The sequence below is a fragment of the Saccopteryx leptura genome, chromosome 4 (genome assembly GCF_036850995.1).
Source record: "Saccopteryx leptura isolate mSacLep1 chromosome 4, mSacLep1_pri_phased_curated, whole genome shotgun sequence".
In the NCBI taxonomy this organism is placed as follows: domain Eukaryota; kingdom Metazoa; phylum Chordata; class Mammalia; order Chiroptera; family Emballonuridae; genus Saccopteryx; species Saccopteryx leptura.
The window spans coordinates 47,362,127-47,382,893 of record NC_089506.1 but is presented as its reverse complement, the minus strand read 5'-3'; the positions used below and the strand labels follow the sequence as shown (position 1 = coordinate 47,382,893).

At 38.2% G+C, this 20,767-nt stretch overlaps 1 protein-coding gene across 1 annotated transcript in view; it reads left to right on the top strand.

The window, feature by feature from the left end:
• The first annotated feature begins 3,958 nt into the window (after positions 1 to 3,958).
• Positions 3,959 to 20,767, top strand: part of ITGBL1 (integrin subunit beta like 1) — a 227,064-nt gene continuing 210,255 nt past the window's right edge. Inside the window, exons 1-2 of the mRNA XM_066380600.1 lie at positions 3,959 to 4,236; positions 5,167 to 5,384. Of these exons, the coding sequence (XP_066236697.1) occupies positions 4,139 to 4,236; positions 5,167 to 5,384 (316 nt within the window). The 5' untranslated portion in view covers positions 3,959 to 4,138. The remainder of the gene's footprint in view (positions 4,237 to 5,166; positions 5,385 to 20,767) is intronic.

Here is a 20,767-nt window from a genome sequence, read left to right as displayed (position 1 = left end):
CCATTCCCACAGTGGGAGCAGTTTCAAGGACACAACCTTGAGAAAGCAATATGTTGTTGAGACCATCTGGATGGTGTGCATGACTGAACCCAGTTAAAGCCTCTGCATACGCTTGAAAGATTCTGTCCACCCTGATCAGTGGCTCAGTGGATAGTGCAGGGGCCTGGTGTATGGACGTTCCGGATCCGATCCCCTGTCAGGGCACACAGGAGAAGTGACCATTTGCTCCCCCCTTCTCCTTTTCTCCCTTTTCTCCTCCAGCGGCCAGTGGCTCAATTTGTTGGAGCATAGCTTGGGGTGCTGAGGATAACTCCATTGTAGTGTATATCCTCAGGAGCTAAAAAAAAAAAAAAAAAAGAAAAGAAAAGAAAAGAAAAGAAAAATTTGGTGCTCCAACATCATCCCCAGATGGGGTTGCTGAGATCCCAGTCTGGGCACATGTGGGAGTCTATCTCAATATCTCTCCTTCTCTCACCTGAAAAAAAAAAAAAATTCTGGTGGGTGGGTGCGGAGATCTATTCTTCTTGTAGCTATTAACCCGAGACAAGTCTCAATGTTCTCATTAAACCTGCCACCTATGCAACTGGAGTAGTCGGCCTCTTTCTTTGGTTTCTCCTTGCCCTCCAAGTATAAGAGCCAGTTTACAACAATACAAAAAAACAATTCCACACACATTACACACCCCTACCTACTTTATACTTTATGGTCTCAGTTGTGAATGTTACACTTTACAGAAGCATCCACACCAGACAAAGCAAAAACACTCAGAAAATCAGAGTATTGAAAACTTGAAGTTGTAACACACGAGGATTTAGAAGTAATAGAAATGAGAACGCTTACCTTGAGAAGTGCAGAATTATTTGGGGAATATAATGGGGTGAGGCACACCCATACTATAGCTTAAAATATTTTCAGCAAGGCTATAGCCATGATACTGTATTAAATGATCTCTTGAAGTAGATCTGAAACAAAAGGGTGAAACTTCAAAGCCACTCTTAGGAAGAGTTGTGTTCCTCTGAATGTTTTCTTAATAAGTCTACCTAATCATTTGGTAGTTGCATGGTATATTGTCAGCAAATTTAATTTCAAATTAGATGACTTTTAAAAATAATCCCTTGAACCCTGAGACGCTATGATTTTGTGCCCCGAGGAGTCAAGGATGTACATTCAAGAACTAAAATGTATTCAATTCCTTTGAGTTTTGTTTTAGATGCTGGGGGTCTTCCCAGGTCCCCTCCATTGTGCCTCCAACCCCCTTGCCTTTTACTCTGAGCTGTCACAGGGTCTTCAGGGTCAGTGAAAGGAACTCAGAGCCTTCCATTCAGTAATTGAGCTCTATATCCACTCTCATTATAGTGTGTGTTCTTGAGGTTACTGCAAACTGGAAGATAGTACTTTGGCAGAAAAACAAAAACACAAAAATTTGCTAAAAGGGGAAAATTTTAAGTTAGTCCTTTTAGTTTGACAGATTTCTTTTTTTTTTTTTTTTTTTTTTTTTTTTTTGTGAATCCAAGACTCTCTATTGAGTCAGCCACAATAAAACTATTTCAGCTTACTGGGAACATTATTTCTGAGTCACAGTAATATAAATGATCTGAACATTTAAATGCTTCCAGTCACCAGAATATACTATCTTTACTTTACAGCAGTACACTCTTAATGATAATATTTCTATTGCACACCACACTGTATGAAAATACCACAAGTTAAAAAAATTCTTTTAATTCATGAAAGAAATGTTCGAACATCAGGTCCCAATTTCACAATGATTTTTTTTCCTCTCAGAAAATATGCAAAAAATAATACATGACTCATTTATTAAAAGTCCCATGTTTTCAGTGCAAATTCCTAGTGAGGCTTTGGAATTGATGCTTCCCTTGAACTATTCCCATCTTCTCTGAGTCACCAAGGTTTTTAGATGTTGGCAGGAGAGCCTGTTCCTGCATTCTCAGTGTTACACGTGGCTAGGAACGAACATAATGTCGAACTTGAACTGTGAGTGAATTTAAGTACCACCCTTAGATCCAAGCATCCATGGCTCCAACCCTCAGCCCTGAGCTTTGCAAAGGTTCTCCAGTTATGATGTACAAATAGATTTCTCAAGATATTGTTAAAATGCACCCTGTGATTCAGTAGGTCTGGTGGTTGGGACCTGAGGACTTTCTTTTCTAACTAATTCCCAGGTAGTGCTGGTGTTGCTGATTCACAGATCCCACTTTGAGAACGACTGGTTTAGACACTCGCTCGGTCATTCCTCCAGACACACCCCCTCCCCACAAGATGAGTAGCTCATGTAATCCAAGGGACCTGCCATGCCAGAGGCTGTCACTCCTTCTAAACCAGGACTCCAAGAATTCCCTTCTGACCTGTGCACACTTGTCCACCCCATGAGAGGTCCAGCCACCAGCATGTGCATGTCTGGGTCTGAAGGTCGACAAAGGGCTGGTCATTTGGGGAAGGCTTAGCTGTGTGAGCTGGGGTGTGCTCCAGGCAGAGTCCCTCCTGTTGCAGATGGAGAGTGAGGAAGTGAGAGGAAAGGGGTTCCGTTCATTTGCCATCTTGCCCCAGCAGGTAAATGTTGGGGTTGTTCTTATAGCTATTGATGTTACTGACAGAAAGAAATCCCATCCTGTTAAAGCTTATTTCTGATTTTAAGGTCATAGGGTCACAGCCTGGGTGATTCTCTTCATGAGAAACCATTGCATTTAAAGAGCTCTTCTTAGAGCAAAGAAAGAATGCTTTCTTCCTTTCCATGTAACCCTCCTGACAGTTTTCCCAAATGAACACAGAATGTAAGGGACAGTGTGTGGGATTTGAGGTTCCACAGATTTTAGCTGAAATCTCACTTGAACTCTGTGTGATTTTGAGCAAGTGAGTCACTTTTGAACAAGAGGTCATTCTTTGTCCTCAGTTTCTTGATCCTTAAAATGGGAATGGGAATGCTTCCCCACTCTCTCCCACCTTTTCCCCATGTACATTCAACTTACTTCTATTTATCCTTCACACATTAGCTCAAATTCTGCCGTATTGAGTAGACCAGGTACCTCTAGCTAATTCGGAAGTAAATGCACTCTTTTTTCTTGTTGCATTTGCAACCCTTGGCCCTTTGATATTCATGTTTTTATTTTGATTAATATCTACTAACCCATTTGATTCCAAACGCAAGGATCCTATCTCCTTAACTCCCTATCATGTCCTCTTTATCTGGCACAGAGCCTGGTATCTAATAGATGCTAAATCCGTGTTTGCTAAATAAGTAAACAAATGTGTGGTTATTGTCACAATTATAGATAAAATATGCAAAATGACTGGCACATAGTAGGGGCTTAATTTTCAGCACACTGATATTGTAATTAAATATTTTATCTTGTTTCCTCATATTTGATTCATGGAGGAGAAAGGGGTGAATTTGGGACAACCACAATTTGAACTGTCCAAGTAAAAAAAAATGTGGTTTGATAAACTACTGGCTTGAACAACCAGAATTATGATACATTTTAAAAGGCTTAAGAAATAAAAAAAAAACAAAACACAAAAAAACACTATTTAAAACAAAGGAAAAAAACACAAAAATAATTTTGTCAGTTTTGCTTGATCCCTCACACTCATGCCCCAAATAGTGTATCTTCTGAAAAGGCATGTGATGGTCCTTACCCAACTGTTCGAGCTGACATCCCCAGCCTCCCCCTTACCCTCATATCTTGCATATTATTTTATCTATCCCTTCAATATTAGCCAGCCCAAACATAGTGCAGTCAAATATTTCTGTGGCCTGTACTTGAAGAAAGAAACGATTTCTCAAATCTGTGAACAGGACATTTCTTTTTTCATGTCAAAATAACCCATCTGCTTGTACAACTGTTTCTAATTACTTCCCTGCCTGGACTCTCCACTTGAGGGGTTTGGCACCAGCACCCCGCCCAGAGCGCTGCCTCTGCCCAAATCCTCACAGGCAGCTCATCAACGCACTTGCAGCTCGGGGTAGAGCCCGGGACCTGCGCCGCTGAGGGTCTGTGGGTCCGTCTGCCCGGCGGTCTGCTGGTGGCACCTCGCCCTCCGGCAGCGCAGACCCCCCCCCACCCCCCGTGAGCCCCACCTTGCAGAAGCACAGCTCGCCTCCACAGCCCTGGAGCTCAGCATGCGTCCCGCAGGCTTCAGGAACTTCTTGCTGCTGGCGTCCTCCCTCCTCTTCGCGGGGCTGTCAGCTGTTCCTCAAAGCTTCTCGCCATCTCTGAGGTAAGTTTGGTTTGTTATTCGGGACAGACCTGCCCTGCTTTGTGTGGCAAGGCTCAAGCAGGATGGCTGCCCTAAGCCAACAGCAGTTAGCGAAGTTGGACACAGGATAAACTGTTTTCAACCTGTTCCTGTTCTTTTTATCTATGCGGTGTGTTGCCTTTTGCTTGTACTTTGGAAAAATTGAATCACCGAACAAATAAATAATTTTTTCCCTATGCTTATACATATCAGGAGGATTTCTGCCATGAATTAAAGGTGGTTCCATCTATGTGCATCTATATGTTTTCGTAGCTATAAAGCTGAATTATTTCATAGGCTTGTATTACATTTTGTATGATATTCTTAAAGCGATTTTGAGGCACACTGCAAAGCTCAACTTTTAAAAAGTATAGTTTATAATGTTTATAAGCACTGCTTAGTGCAACTTTACAAAGCGTTTTACCCTCTGCTCATAGCATGTATAGCTCTTTCTATGTAGTCATCTCTTCTTTTTCATAAAATAACTGCCCCTGGCCATCAGATAGTTAGTAATGGGACTTTTCAAAAAGAACTGAAAAGTTGGCTAAGTGTCATACTTTGGATTAATTTGTATTTAACCTAAATGTACATATAAGATTCAGGGACACAATTTCACAGAGCAGGGCTGTATCACCTCTGTCCAATTGGAAGAGGGTCCTATTCCTTGATGGGCAGGTCATCACTAGACATTTTGGTTATGGTCATTTCTCAGGTGATAGCCTGTGGGTGGTGCCACTTGCCTAGGCTAACACAGACTTCTAGAGGGAACTGGCCCCCAGGGAAATGTATGACTTTAGGTAGGACATCTATGTCTCCATCTGGGTGGACGTTGGAGGGAAACTTGGGCTCTGAGCAGTAGGAACAGTGTCTGTGCTTGACCATGGCCCCTCTGTGGTTTGTCTCCCCATGCAGAAGTGGGCCCGGGTCCACGTGCAGGCTGTCCCGAACTGAGTCCGAGCGCCGGTGCCGGGCGCCGGGGCAGCCCCCAGGGAGCGCTCTGTGCCACGGCAGGGGCCGGTGTGATTGCGGGGTCTGCATCTGTCATGTGAGTGAGCCGGGCGTGTACTTCGGGCCTCTGTGTGAGTGCCACGAGTGGGTGTGCGAGACCTACGATGGGAAGACCTGTGCAGGTAAGGAAAGACGCTGTCTCCTTCTGTGACACACCTGCGCCCAGGCAGCTGGGAAACACTGCCTGCTGGGGTTGCTGCGGTTTGCCCGGGGAGAGAAGGTTAGGGCCAGACCTCGGCTCACATATCCATGAAGGACACTGTTGCCATCAGCGAAGGTATTCTGTAGCTCGTCAATTCTGGAATCATATATTGTAACACTTTCCTTCACCCTAGAAGGAAATAATATTTGTCAATTATTAAGTAGAAATAATATTTGTAAAATTCATTTACTTAATTATAAATCTCATTTGTCTTTATTTTAGTTTCTTATTACAAACTAAACCTCCCAATATTCTCACCAACGGAGTTATTTTGCTGAGCTCCTCGACCCCAAACACTAACTTTAATCATAATATTTGCAGAAATAAGCCCGCCTTTTATTTTTACTAAGGCAATATGGGGAAATATTATTGTCCTAAATTCTGGGGGGCAGTTTGTGTTTTTGAACTCTGGATTGCCCTCACAACTTAAGATATAGTTCACAGATGTAAGTGCATATCAGGAACTGTGACAAGGAAAAAATACACAAGCTTATATTTACTTGGAAGCGATCACTTTTGTATTGTTTTAGTTGCTTAAAATTTCTAGCTGCAGTGAAACTTGGTATTTTGTAAGGGTGGAGCGAAGATAAATTCATTTCCTTGCACATTTTTAAGGAGTGATTTAGGCCCTGATTTTGTAAAGTGTCAAGGTATTTCTTAGAGAACACCCCGACTTCTACCAATTTCACCTAAAAATCCCATTTACTTAAGGCCAAGGTCATTGTGAATGACACAGGCATTCTATTAGTAAAAAGACAACACAATGCATTCCACCCAGAGTTTGGCATATTTGTAGGGAAAAAAAATCACAACTTATTTACCCACAATGTAGCTAAGAATAAAGGGTCCAACACTAACATACAGAGATCAAGAATGGGTTTACAGCAATTTTTTTTTCTTGGCAACTGGGCCCAGAAGAGCACAGACTGAATACTTAATACATGGGGCTGTTTGGCAGTGGAAAAAAATAGTCACGTAAGTAATTCATAGGGGCACAGGTGCTTCTACGTGGTTTGTTTATCCTGTGAAGGCTACAGCTGAACCCTTTAAAAATAGTAATTGCCACAACTTGTTATTTTAACTTTATCCCTCCCCAAAACTGTCGTATTAAGGGCAGCCCTTTGGTCTGAAAGCTAAGTATTATCTAACATTTCATTTCAAATTTAACCTCTACCTCGCTTCCCTGGATTTTGTTGCTTCTGGCAAGGCCTCTTCAATATCATGAGTTCTGAATACATTTTTGAAAGGGTGTTTTGTGCTGTTCTTTCATTGGGAAAGATGAGGTGAGATGCAATCTTCAGCCAGTGAAATTAGATATGGGGGTCATTAGATAAAACTTCTCTAATTGAGGAAGCTTCTCTGGTTCTTCTCGTTAAAATTACACAGAGGGAGTGCTGTGATATACGGTGCTCTTGTTTATCCCCCATGGAAAGTGATGTGCTGTTTACCCTTAACATCTTAGTCACTGCATTCCTTCCTTCCTGATACAAAATGCAGCACTGAGTCACCCATGGTTTTGTTGGCTTATGTGTGCGTTCTTGGAGAAGGCAAACTGCTTCTCTTCATGAAATAACTGTGTTTGTTTTCCATTCTCATCCTCCTGACTGAAACCCTTGGAAGTCTATGCTCCAGGACCTGGTGCAGAATCTGCCCCTGCAAATGTTCTGTGTTTGCCTGGTCAATGAGGACATCCTTCCACACAGCCCATTGTGCTGCCTGGCCAACTTGGCCACTGCTTCTGTGCTTTAAATTTAGCTGCTCAACTTCATCTTCAAAAAGTACTTTCAATATTGTAGCTAGCTAATCATTTAGAAACATAGCAGATAATTTTTTATGTTTTTATGTGCACCTGAGTCTTCACCTCTCTGATAAGCCCCTGTCTGTATTTTCTAGAATGGTTAAGACTTTGGGTTCTGGAGGAAATTTTCCAGGATTTAAATTGGCTGTGTGAACTTGGGCAGCAGCTACGTAAACTTGATTTCATCATCTGTAAAGTGGTATAGCACAGTTATTATCCCACTTTACAGATATGTAGATGTATATAGCATAATATTAATCCAGCAATGCATAAAAAGTGAACTAGTTTGGATAGGTAGATGGATGGATGGATGGGTGGAGGGATAGATGAATAGATAGATTAGATAGATAGATAATAGATAGATAAATAGATAGATAGATATTATAGATAGATAATAGATAGATAGATAGATAGATAGATAGATAGATAGATAGATGATAGATAGATTAGCTTTTTATTTGTGGGCAGTTGACTTAGTAAAAGCAATTGCATTTTCTTAGCATAGTCTGGGCCGGTTGTTATTGATCCAAAGCTCAAAAGGTTGAGCAAGGATAGCTATTTTGGCTCAGCCTCAGAGCAGCTGTATTAGATACACCATGCCCTTTTAAAATTAAGTCCATTGGGATTCTAATACTGTGAATCACAAGAAACATACTTATTTTAGTTTGAGCTAGTTGAAAGTAATTACGTTTACAAGGTCACTAGTGGTCTGTTTCTTCCAGTGTCCACTTGTTGTCACATGCATCTTCCTTAGAATTCAGTGGCATAAAGCTTGGCCCAGCAGTTGTTCCTGTGGATGTTATGGTCTAATAATGAGTAACCTAATTTTGGTGAAATATGTCTTGGAGAAGAGTAAAATGTTTGGTTACATAAAAACAAACTTGTAGTTACTATTACTAGGCATCCCTGGAAAGCCCCCTGAACAGCTATGATTTCACTTAAATAAAATATTGGTTTCTTGAAAATCTTCTTTAATCACTTTTGATATATATATATATATATATATATATATATATATATATATATATATATATATATATATCTCACTTAAAAGAATTTCAGTTTTAATAACTGGGAAGAGCTAACTGAATTCAATTTAACAAACACGTATGAAGTATTGTATCTCTGCTGTTGAAGGGGATATAAAGGTGAGGAGAACTTTCTATTGAGTAAGGAGGTCAAGAGAAATACCAAATACTCATAATGCAATGCAGAATATAATTTCTACAACTTTTTATGAGGGTTTCTTTAAGGCAGAAATTAAATATTGTGGTATTGTGGTTAGAAGTTCTTGAGGATGTGGTAGGACTTACATCTTTAAGTTTAGGGAGGTTTTTAATCCAAAAGGTAGACTGTTGGAATTCTGAGTGAAAAAAAGTTCAAGGAAATATTTAAAGGCAAGAAGTATGAAGGTGTTTTGAGGGAATAATGAGGGTTCTGTGTTTGGCTTGGCTGGATCTTAGGGCTGTGGGAAAGTGGTAGAAGATATATCGAGAGTTAGAAATGGCCTGACCTGTGGTGGCGCAGTGGATAAAGCGTTGACCTGGAAATGCTGAGGTCGCCGGTTCAAAACCCTGGGCTTGCCTGGTCAAGGCACATATGGGAGTTGATGCTTCCAGCTCCTCCCCCCTTCTCTCTCTCTGTCTCTCCTCTCTCTCTCTCTCTCTCTCTCTGTGTGTGTCTCTCCCTCTCCTCTCTAATAAAATGAATAAATAAACTTAAAAAAAAAGTACTGACCAACATTACATAATAAACCTTTCTCTTTAAAAAAAACAAAAAGAGAGTTAGAAATGAACATATTGTATAGGACTTTAAATCTGGATGTTATACAGGCTGTAGGAGCCATGAAGTGATTGAACTTGGGAACCACGATTAGTGTTTGAACTCATGAAAAGAAATGTGGTGCCTGAGGGCACAGCAGATTGGGGGTAGACACTTGATAGGCAAGAACTAAGTTTAAATTATAGTCCAATCTCCCTGGCTGGGTAGTTCAGTTGGTTAGAGCATCATCATTCTGATACACCAAAGTTATGGGTTTGATCCCTGGTCAGGGCACATACAAGAGCCAATCAATGAATGCATGAAATAAGTGGAACAACAAATCGATATTTCTCTCTCTCTCTTTTTGTCTGTATCTAGAAATTAATAAACTAAAAAAAAAATTGTAGTCCACCAGGAGAGACCATAGTTAGAATGGATGAACTTTAAACACTGTTGAAACCTGCTCTTTAACACCATCCCCAGTAAAAGAAGGTGTTGAACAGACAGACTCTGATTTTCACCTTACATGGTTTTCATCGTGGTCCTAATATTTCCTGTAGTTTTGTAGAACACATTCAGGAGTCACCCATGAATAACTCAACTCACTTCATGCAAGCCTCTTGTTTGAGCTCCACTCCCCTAGGGTCATCCATTTTAGGTAAATGTATCTTGTCTTACCCCAAGTGACAGATAAAATTGAAAGGTTTTCATCCCCAGGAAAGTGCCAGTTCTGCACACCATTTTCTCTCAACTGTACTGCTTTATTTGGAAACCACTCTGCAGCTCCACCATAGAGACCAAAATATGTTGGCTTTGGGCTAAGTCATTTCCATGCCTTAATAGCCCAGAGGAGCATATTTATAATATTATGGGATGTAGATCAAATAGTGTCAGTGTGATAAGTTCAGCAGTTATTTTTTGAAGTAAAGTTTCTCCAGAAAGAGGGGAACATATGGGAGCAGAATTATTTGTTATAATTTTTAAATTTGCAAAGCATAAACCTCCTTCATAAAGTTCTCAAACTTCTTCAACATATTTTGAGACATGATGCTAAAGCTGACACTGATGTCTCTTGGTATCATAACCCTTGCAGGGGAAAAAAAATGCTCAGCTCTCTGGGCCTCAGACTCAGATTGTTAAATCTGACCTATGACCCATGATGCTCAGTGTTTGGAGGTAGATGATTAATATCATAGAACCAGAGATCCCAGATATGGTCCTTTGTCTGAAGAATTCCTGTCTGAGGAGCTATGAAGGAAGACAAGACATTTCCAAGTTCTTTCTCTTGTAATTTTATTATTGCTGCTATAACAAATTACCACAAACCTGGTGACTTAAACAACATAAAGGTATTTTCTTACAGTTTTATATGTGAGATGTCTAGTGGGGGGTCCCCCAAGCTAAGGTGTTGGCTGGTTTTCTTCCTTTCTGGAGATTCTCAGAAAGAATCCATTTCATTGGAATTCAATGTTGAGAAGACTTAGTTGTATGTGATTATAGGCTGATGTCCTTTGTTTCCTTGCTGGCTTTCAGCTGGGGAAATCTTCCTGATTTCCTAGATGCCTCTCTTGGGTCCTTGAATGTACACCCCTACATCTCAGAAACAGATGTCAGATCCTTCTCATGATGCCATCTCTCTGAGCTTCTTCCATTGTCATGTCCTCTCTCACGCCTGGAAATGCGCTGCACTATAAACACTCGTGTGATTAGATATGGCCCAACCAGATAGTTCAGTATACTCTTCCTATCTGAAGATCCGTAATCTTAATCACATCAACAAAGTCTCCTTTGCTATGTAAGATAACATATTTACCAATTCTGTGAACAAGGATGTGGACATCTTTGAGGCCCTTGTTCTTCCAAACACAGCCACCATACTGTAACGTACAAGAGGGATGCCGTGATGTGTGAATGGTGAGGAAGAGAGGTTCCAACTTTGTTAACACCTGGCTGTTCTTATGCTACATTCAGGATGCAAGTATTGAGTCCTTTCTTTTTTTCAGAGTTTATCCTCATAATCTAATGATTTGCCCTGGCCCTAGTCTCTCCTACACTGTTGCTTGTAAGGAGCATTGGGTTTCTGGTAGAGATCATGAAGAGTGATGTACAGCCCAGCAGTTGTCTAGGTTCAGTGCTTGACATTATCACTTGCCAACTGTGGAGTGAGTTACTCAAAAATGTACAGCTTCCATTTTCTTATCTATGAAATGGGGACAATAATAGTATCAAATAAGGATAGTAGTAATGTCAAAACATAGAAGTGATTAGTAGGTTATTTGAATTACTATGTTTATTTATGATGCACCTCTCTTACCCTAGCTTTATACTTGGTCCTAAAATACTTACTTACTCTCCAAAAGTGTTTTTCCTTCTATACTGCATCTTTTTCTAGGTTTACATCAGAGGGAAACGTCAAATCAGGTGGAACTGGGAAATCTGAAGCCTTTTTTCATAGAGAAATTTAGATTTCAAAACTGGTGTGGGATTCATGTTCAGGAGACACATCTGAGAAGAGGAGAAGTGTAGTATTACTGGTGTTGAGAGTACCACGGGATTTTCCATGACATTTTTAGGCCCCCACCCAGGTAAATTCTCAAGTTATATTCCATTAACTCTTATATTGATAAGGATAGAAAGCTGCAAGAAGGTTGCAGATCTCATTTTCTTTGGAAAAGAGTGCTTTGTCTCTTCAAGGATCACATTTCCTGGCAAATAAGAAACTATATTTTGTAATAGAACTCATTCTTCTGTCAGCTCTAAATCGTCTTACTTAAGGCTGGGTAGAAGAATGACAGCTTTGTAAAGGGAAAAGAAAAATAAGACCTTTTATCAGGTTGCTCACTGACTTGACCTTGTGTCACTCCAGACCTAACTTGTGAGGTAAGATAATTTTCTATGCCAAGAGCCCTATCATCTTAACTGTACATAATCCCTAGTTCAGATATCAAATTATTCCAAGTGAAAGTTTCCCACTCTAGTTTCCTGTTTTATTATTGTATCTGCATACTTCCTAGGGAATGACAGGCTAAAAATATTTTTAAAAAGAGGCCAGTGAGTTTTGGTTTTGCTTATAAACTTCTCTTTTGGCAAAGCATTAACTGTACATTTGTGATTTAGTCAATTGTGGTGGTAAGGAGCCGACATCAGAAAATCAAAACATGGTAAATGTAGTTCTTAATTGTTTACTACTACACTTCCAAAGGTATCCCTTTGTGCTGTACAAATTATTAAACAAAACTGATTATTTTTCTAAACAAGGTGACTTGTCCATTTAAGTATTTTCCTTGCCAAAACAAAATGACAACTTACAGACTTTTTTCGTTGCTTTCTTGGTCAATACCATTATTTATATAAACTCCAAGAATGGTTTTGACATGAAAATAATTCATTTGTTTCAAGAAAGAAAATATTTGATTTATTAGCTATGCACCAGATAGACATCTCAGTTGCTGCTTGCATGAATTTGAACCTTAAAATGAATGCTGCGTTAGAGACACAAAAAATAATAGGAAAATATCTGCTTATATTTGAGTATGCTTTGCTGGAAAATATATACTTTTGTACATATAACATTTTAATTATTATACAACTGTTAAGAGGTAGTCAAAATTATTATTCTCCAACTATCATACTAAGTAATTCTAGGATGGCTTCTCTTCAGGCATATTAAAGTTGTTCTGAAATCGCTTGTTTGCCTGACCTTGGTGACACAGTGGATAAAGTATTGATGCTGAGGTTGCTAGTTCGAAACCCTAGGCTTGCTTGGTCAAGGCACATATAGAAGTTGATGCTTCCTGTTTTTCTCCCCTTTCTCTCTCTCTCTTCCTCCTCTCTAAAATAAGTAAATAAAATCTTAAAAAAGAAAAAGAAATCTCATATTTAGGGAAAATATTTTCATGAATTTGAAGTCCTGAAATGAGGACATACTTTTAGGAACCTCATTTTTACATTTAAAAATATACATTATGTTGATTTTTTTCATGGGAAAGTAGATTTGGACCCTTGTTTTTCTGTCTTATGTCGGAGAAGTGCACAACAAAACTCAAATAGTGGGCAGAAGAACACCTTATTCATTTAGCGTCAAAAGAAGTTCAGATAACAGAAATCACTGGAACTTAAATTACTTGTCGTCCCAACAAAGAGCATTTTTCTCTGCTATAACTAAAATTTTTAGAGTGATTGCATTTAGCACCAATTATTATCCAAATAAAGATTCTCCAGAGTCAACAATGGGAGAAACTCTTCCATGACCTTTGATTTTCCTAGTAAGAGAGTCAAATATATACATTTATTAATTTCATGAATATTAACCAGTGTTATTTTGTATATTACATATTTGGCTATTATGTATCAATCATATTAAAGATTATCTTTTGTGCTATAGAAAGACTATTTGTAATATAAAATCTAGAAATTCAAATACATGTAATTTTTAATATATGTATAGTATTTTTGGGAATAAAGTGATGCCAATGAACACAAATGCACAGTGAGGGGAGAAAGGTGCCCACAGAAAACTGAATAATTTTGATTGAATTGTCACAAGAGTTTACTTAATGCCTTGAAGTTGGGTGTGTCATTCTTTTGGTCGTGACATGAGAGGAAATACTTGATGTTTCTTAGATCTTTGTTTAACCTGTACTTTATATGGAAATACCATTAGGCAAAAGGAACCACATGGCCCATCCTGATATCTGTCCTCTGCCTTCTTCTTGTACTCTGCAAGGTGGCATGGCAGAAGGGAGTTAAGTTGTTGACAGCAATAATTCTATCAGCCACAAGATTTAACATAGACATTCAAATATGGTGGCTCTTTGGTGAAATTAGTTGATTGATGTGATTGTAAATATCTAACTGACACTTAAATTTATTTTGGAGGTAAATATATTTTGTTTTTAAGTGTAACTAAATTAATTACATAAAAAATTATATTGGCATCCTGAAAGTTTTTATGAGGGGGCAAGAAAACTAAAACTAAAAATATATCCAGAGCTTATATACAAGAGGGAATTCATCTCAATCTTAAAAAAATGAATTTTCTAAATATAGACTTGATGTTCTATGGGTGAAAGGGCAAGTGTTCATCTCTACTGTACTTGCATTTACTCACTGTCATTTGATGGCACCTTCCAACTAATCTTTGTATAAATGCATGTTCTAAATTCTGTAAAACAGCAGTTTGGTGAAAACCAAATTATTGATACATGTCATGAGACAGGTTCAATAATTTTTTTATATGCACATTCAGTAAGCTATTTATCTACCTTTTGTTAAATTACTCCCTTTAATTTTTATTCTTTTTCTACCTTAAAAAGATATTTTATGAGCTTCGCCCCTGATGGGCGTGCCGGGTGGATCCCGGTCGGGCGCATGCGGGAGTCTGTCTGACTGTCTTTCCCCGTTTCCAGCTTCAGAAAAATAAAGAGGAAAAAAAAAAAAGATATTTTATGTAGATAATATGTTTGGTTTCTTTAATAAGCTACTTTTGAATTTTTTTTATCTTCTGTGAATTTCAAGAAAACATTGAAATCAGTCTACATATTTGGTATTTAGATTTGTTTTTCTGATTTTAAGCAATAAAATTTAATTTAGTTTATAGTAAAGGAGAATGTAGGCAGTTTTAAATTATGTGAGCTGTCAACACAACTATTCGTTGGCCAATCACTGCAAGCTAATTGACAACACTTCTTTCTATGTTGTTAATTAACTAAATTTACAATATATTTCCTGTCTTCTAATGAGAATTCTAGGTTCTTTAGGGACTAATTTTTCATAACATTTGCTTGATTATGAAATTTAAAATGCTTAGTTTTATTGGCAGTCCATACAAGTATAAATATTTTTGACAAAAATATGTGTATAATTATTAGAAAGGTTGTATAAAGTAGTCACCATTTTTAAGAGTTGAAATTCTGAAAATGAACTGCTTTCTCATATATGAAGATCCAAGGACTTATATATAAATATAAAATAAGAGATGTACATATTGGTAGGGTATGTGTACAATTATTATATCATTTGTTCAATCACCAGCTATTTATTAAGCAACTGCTATGGATCAGACCCTGCATTGGTAGCTTTAGGGGTTATAAAAATTAAAGATGATGATTTTTCTTGGAAAATGTCATAGTAGGTTTAAATTTTAGTACACTGCAGTAAAAGAGGTACAAAGTACCTCACACATGAGGAGTTTGAGCTGTTTTGAAGATGAGTAAGATATTAACTAGTGGATATGAAAGGTTTGGCATTTTAGTTAGAGGGTGAAAATAAGCAAAATTTGAAGGTGAAGCACCTTGGGACGTAATCTTGCTTGTTTCAGTCAATGGCTTCTTTCTGAGGGGTTATCTGAGAGAAGCCTGCAGAGATAAGTGGGAGCAGCTTATAGGAAGCTTTTCAAAGCCAAAAAGTGACTCTGAACGGTTCTTGGCAGGTAATGGTGAGCAGCGAATTTGCTTTTTCAGATAGAGGTTTCAGGGATGTTGATCTTAGGATAAGTGGAAAGAGAAAAGTCTTTAAATAGAGAGAACAATGAGAAAGCTTTTTATAATAGCCAAGAGTGAAAACTAATAAGATTCTGAATGATGTTGTTGACCATAGAAACAAAAGGGAAGGAATAATGCTAATTACATTGTTATATGATGGAAATGACAGGGGTTAGAACCTGGACTGAGGAAGTAGGGGCAAGACTTAATGAGAAAATGTGAACTGTTATGGTCATATCGGTTTTCCTATAGTTGAGTTCTACAACCTCTCACCCTTACCATAGAGACACTTGGGGTCTATTCATGATTTGAAATGAAAGGATTAAGTCCATGCTTATGTAGAGACCCCCTGCCCTGCTCTGGTGCTAAGCTCTGGTACCTTTTCTCATTCGAATATCTCCCACCCCAGAGAGTAGAGGAAGATATATGGAGTTCATAATACAGCCCTCTAAAGGTGGCCCAGTGGTGGCCAAAGAATATATCAGCTGCCAATTTTTGCCTTCTTTGCCAATTTATCACATGATTAGCATGTTCTAGGAGCAGAAAAGGTGTTTTAGAAGTTAACAACTCCTGAGCTTAACTCATCTTCTCTCATATATCACATCCAGATAAGTTTCTAGTTATTTAAATGCATATTTATTTTTATTGGGATGTCTAGGACACTTTGACTCTTTAGCTATAGGTAACCATTTATCATTAGAGTTGTGAAAGAGGAATGAGAAATTAAATTATAGGTTGTATGTTAATCAAACACTAGTTACAACTCTTGAATATAGTGTTATTTTTACTGTACTCAAAATAAAATAAAATGTGCCTTAATTATATTCACTATGTAAAAATAACTTCAATTTAAAGTAATCAGTGATGAAATTCCTTATGAAAATACCAGAAACTTAACTTTTTTTTCCTAAGGAAAATAAATCTAAGTATTACTTTCGTGTGTCTGTTTTTGTATATGTGTGTGTGTGTGTGTACCTCCAATAGTATATTACAAGATGGTATGAAATTTAATTATAGTATATCATGAAGTAGGTAAAAATCCTAAGTATGCTATGAAATCTATTAATTCTGTGTAATAATTTTCTTATGACTTCCCTTCATAACTTTAAATGTATTAATACTAAATAAGATAGAGTAATTTAGGCTTATTTTGTGGTGGGTGTGCCTCAGATACTTAGGTGCACTGGGTAGGACATTTTTGGAGGGTCTAAGTAATAGAAAACTGAACCCAAATATGCTTTAAAAATCACTAAATTGAAATTTAAGGACAGCAGTTTCCAAAATGTGGTTCTTGAGCCAACATCAATTGGGGTCTTGTAAGAAATACAATTTCTGAAGCCCCAACCCGATTTACTAAACGAGAAAGTCCGACTGAGGGGCTCAGCCATCAGCTTTAACAAGCCCTCCTGGGTTGCTCTGATGCATAATAAAATTTGAGCATCAGTGGTCTAGGACTGAATCTATCTTTGGGTGCAACTCAATATAGAGCTCAAAGGTTACAACCACAATATAATAGTGGGCTCTGCTACCCCTGGGATAGCCCCATTTTCCGGCTTCACATGGTGGCCAATGACAGCTTTAGATATACCTTGTGATTCAGTGTATCTAGTGGACAAGAGAAATGATTTCACCTCAAACTGTTTGATACCAGATAGAAATCTGGATTTACACCAAGAAATGAAGAGAACTAGAAATGGTAACTACAGTGGGTCAGTATATAGAGAGTGAGAAGCAAGTGACTGCAAAGAAAGCAGAAATCAGGGATGAGATATTAGAGAAAAGCAGGAAATTAGGTAAATGGGATAACAGACATTTGAGAAGTAAGGGAAAATGGTAAATAGTGCAGATATGCAACATGGGTTTCATGTTTTAAAAGAGTAGACCCTTTGCAGCTTTAAAACTTCATAAGCTATTTTAATGTCATGTTTAATATTGTAAAATAATGATAATTTTAACCATTCATGCTAATTGCTCTTCTCTGTGGCTATATTACTATTCATTTATTCAGTCATTGCACATTTATTTAGCACTATAAGGGACATAAGTCACCCAGTATTCCACATTCTATTTAGGTTACTTTTACACACAGAAAAAGAAACATGACTATACTGTAGAATTCAAGTGTAAGTTTTTTCTTTTTTTTTTCTTTGAATGCTTTCTTAATGACCTCAGTCAAATGGGGAAAAAAATATCAACCTATGTAAAGAACTCTCTAAATACATTCTTAATGTCAATATTTTATAATAAAGCTTTCTTTATAATACGTCTTCATAAATCTTGAATTTGTTTTATTGCTTTCAGGCACTCCCCGTGATTTTAATAAGCTATCTTATATTTTGTGACTATATCTTCATTAGGTCAAAATGCCCCGGTTTACTGTATTCTTTGAGCACATTATGTTTCACAAAGGAAATGCGTAGGTGTAGTTCCAAGGCAGGTGTTGTTATCCTGTCAAATTGCTCAAGCTAATTTTGAGCCAGGTCAGGTCAGTTGCTGGGAGACATCTGAGGAGCACAAGAAATTATGTGGAGCCTGTTGATAACAACTTGTCCTTGTACTGTGACCCAAAACAATACCAAACCTGCCATGTTACTAACTCTTTTGTTAAAACAGAAGGCCCATGTTGGAGGTTTATGCCAACGTTGCTAAAAGGAGAAAATGAAGATGATTTAAAAATATGGTTGTAATTGTTGAAAAGTTGGCAGTGAAAAATATAGATAAATTTGCAATTATAATTATACTTGCAAAAGCATTCTTTTAACATAAATATTTTATGTGTAGTTAAATTACTTCTGTTGTGTTTTTCAAGCTTGGATGAACATACGAATTAGCTGTGGTGTTTTCCTATCATTAGTTTCTAAGTCCCTCTTCTGAAGAAATGCATTTCATAGATGTGTTTCTTTCATCTTTGTCCCAGGTAATTGAATGCTCAGACTGGCCTAAGTAAGAAATTTGTATACTTTTCAAGGAAATAAATGTGGGGCACTCCTAGAAATATATCCAATCTTAGCTTATAAATTAAATTTCTTTTATATTGGTGGTTTTCAACTGTCTTATACTTGGGGACCCTGGAAATAGGAAAATTATTTCGTGGACTGCTAAGGCAGAAATCACCATGAGCATAAATAAATTAGACTAAGACCATTGGTTCTATAATCTTTATACAACATCAGGGTGGTTAACTCTTGTGAACCCACATGAAATTGGGCAGACCAGTCCACCAACAGGCGGTTGTAAAACAAAGCTTTACATAGTGCTCCCCTCGATATTCCCAGTACCCCAACTGGCACCATACATAGAGAACAGTATGCAAAGCTTGTGGTTTTCTAACCACTAAGCCATACACCTGAAACAAATACAAAATAAAACTGAAAGAAAAAATATTACATACCCTTACAGTTCATTTAGTTTGGAAAGTAGGGTTAACCTTCCTAAATTCAAATGGTGCCTAGGAAGATAGATGAAATGGTAACTAGGTTTATGTCCAGGGCACAATTGGCACAGAAGGAGGGCTTCGCATAGCCATGCAGAAAGGTTGAGACCCAGGATGTGATGTTAATAGAGATATTGGGGTTCTGAGGAGAAGATTAAGTGGGCCTCAGCTGTTAATGAAACAGAGGAGACAGAGGAGGAAGTTGATCGGGGCTCCCAGTAAATGGAAATATTGATATTTCCTAAAGGATGTTGAGATTATACAAGCCATGCCTGTCAAACCAAAGAGCCAGCCCTGGCATTTGGTGGTATGTACAATTCCAAATGAGGCTGGACTCAAATGAATCATCGCTTTCCTTGTGAGTAGGCATGGTTTTTCCAGAGCAATCAGCACATTTTTTATTGTCATTTTATTTTATTTTATTTTTATTTTTTATTTTTTTTCATTTCTCTGAAGCTGGAAACGGGGAGAGACAGTCAGACAGACTCCCGCATGCGCCCGACCGGGATCCACCCGGCATGCCCACCAGGGGCGACGCTCTGCCCACCAGGGGGCGATGCTCTGCCCATCCTGGGCGTCGCCATGTTGCGACCAGAGCCACTCTAGCGCCTGAGGCAGAGGCCACAGAGCCATCCCCAGCGCCCGGGCCATCTTTGCTCCAATGGAGCCTTGGCTGCGGGAGGGGAAGAGAGAGACAGAGAGGAAAGCGCGGCGGAGGGGTGGAGAAGCAAATGGGCGCTTCTCCTGTGTGCCCTGGCCGGGAATCGAACCCGGGTCCTCCGCACGCTAGGCCGACGCTCTACCGCTGAGCCAACCGGCCAGGGCTTATTGTCATTTTAAAGGGAGTTTAGTTTTTAGTTTAACGTACATTCTACTGATTCTATATCTTGATTTACAAGAGTGGATGGCATCCCACAGGAGCCGAGTTTATTCCTTTACTTTTAGGTAGGTTAAGGACATATGCCTGTTCAGTTTTCCCATGTTCACTGTAAAATAGGGAAGCCCTCAGGAACTGACACTGGAGGGGATTCCAGGTCATAGGCATTGTAACCAGGAATATTTATCTGGCTCTTAATTCTACCTTGTGAGAGCTGTGTCAGAATGTAAAAGCTGCTGACCCTGACAGACAAGTTTCCTACCTATAACCTGAAGACTAAGACTTTTAATAAAAGTGCATATGTTGTGTGCCTAAGCATTGAGAATATGAATATATTATTCATAGTAGCCCCACTACTACTTTTTGACATAAGCATTATTATGTTCTGACAAAAGTAATAATGATGAATCTTTCTTATAGGATTTTCCTAAGTCATCAGTGAGATTACAGATATTAAACAAACAGATAAAAATCATGTTCCAAAGTAGAAATCAAATTCTACTTTTTTGTAGGTATAAATTGCACACTGCTTTGAAATGACAAAATGTTTCCCCCAACCCCCACTTATTAAACTTTTGTAGAACCTTTCTCATTTAATAAACACATGACATATAGGAGGTGTTCAATATATTTTAGTTCCGCTTCAATGTTTAGGGATGTGATTTGAAAAGACTACACGGTGTAGTTAATATATATGGGCTTCTGAGCTAAATATATATTGGACAGATAACATCTTGTCTTGTCTTGGATTGGCTGGGCAACACTGAACAGCTTATTTTACCTCTTCTGAGCCTGTTTCTCACTGGAAGATGAAAAACCATCTTACAGTGTCCTTAAATAAAATAAGGTAAGGTGACCTATTACAGGGATTGTAAAAAATTAGATAATATTTTAAATAAAATATCACATTTGAATGACACTGTATAGAGTAATTCTTTGTAAATGCAAGTCT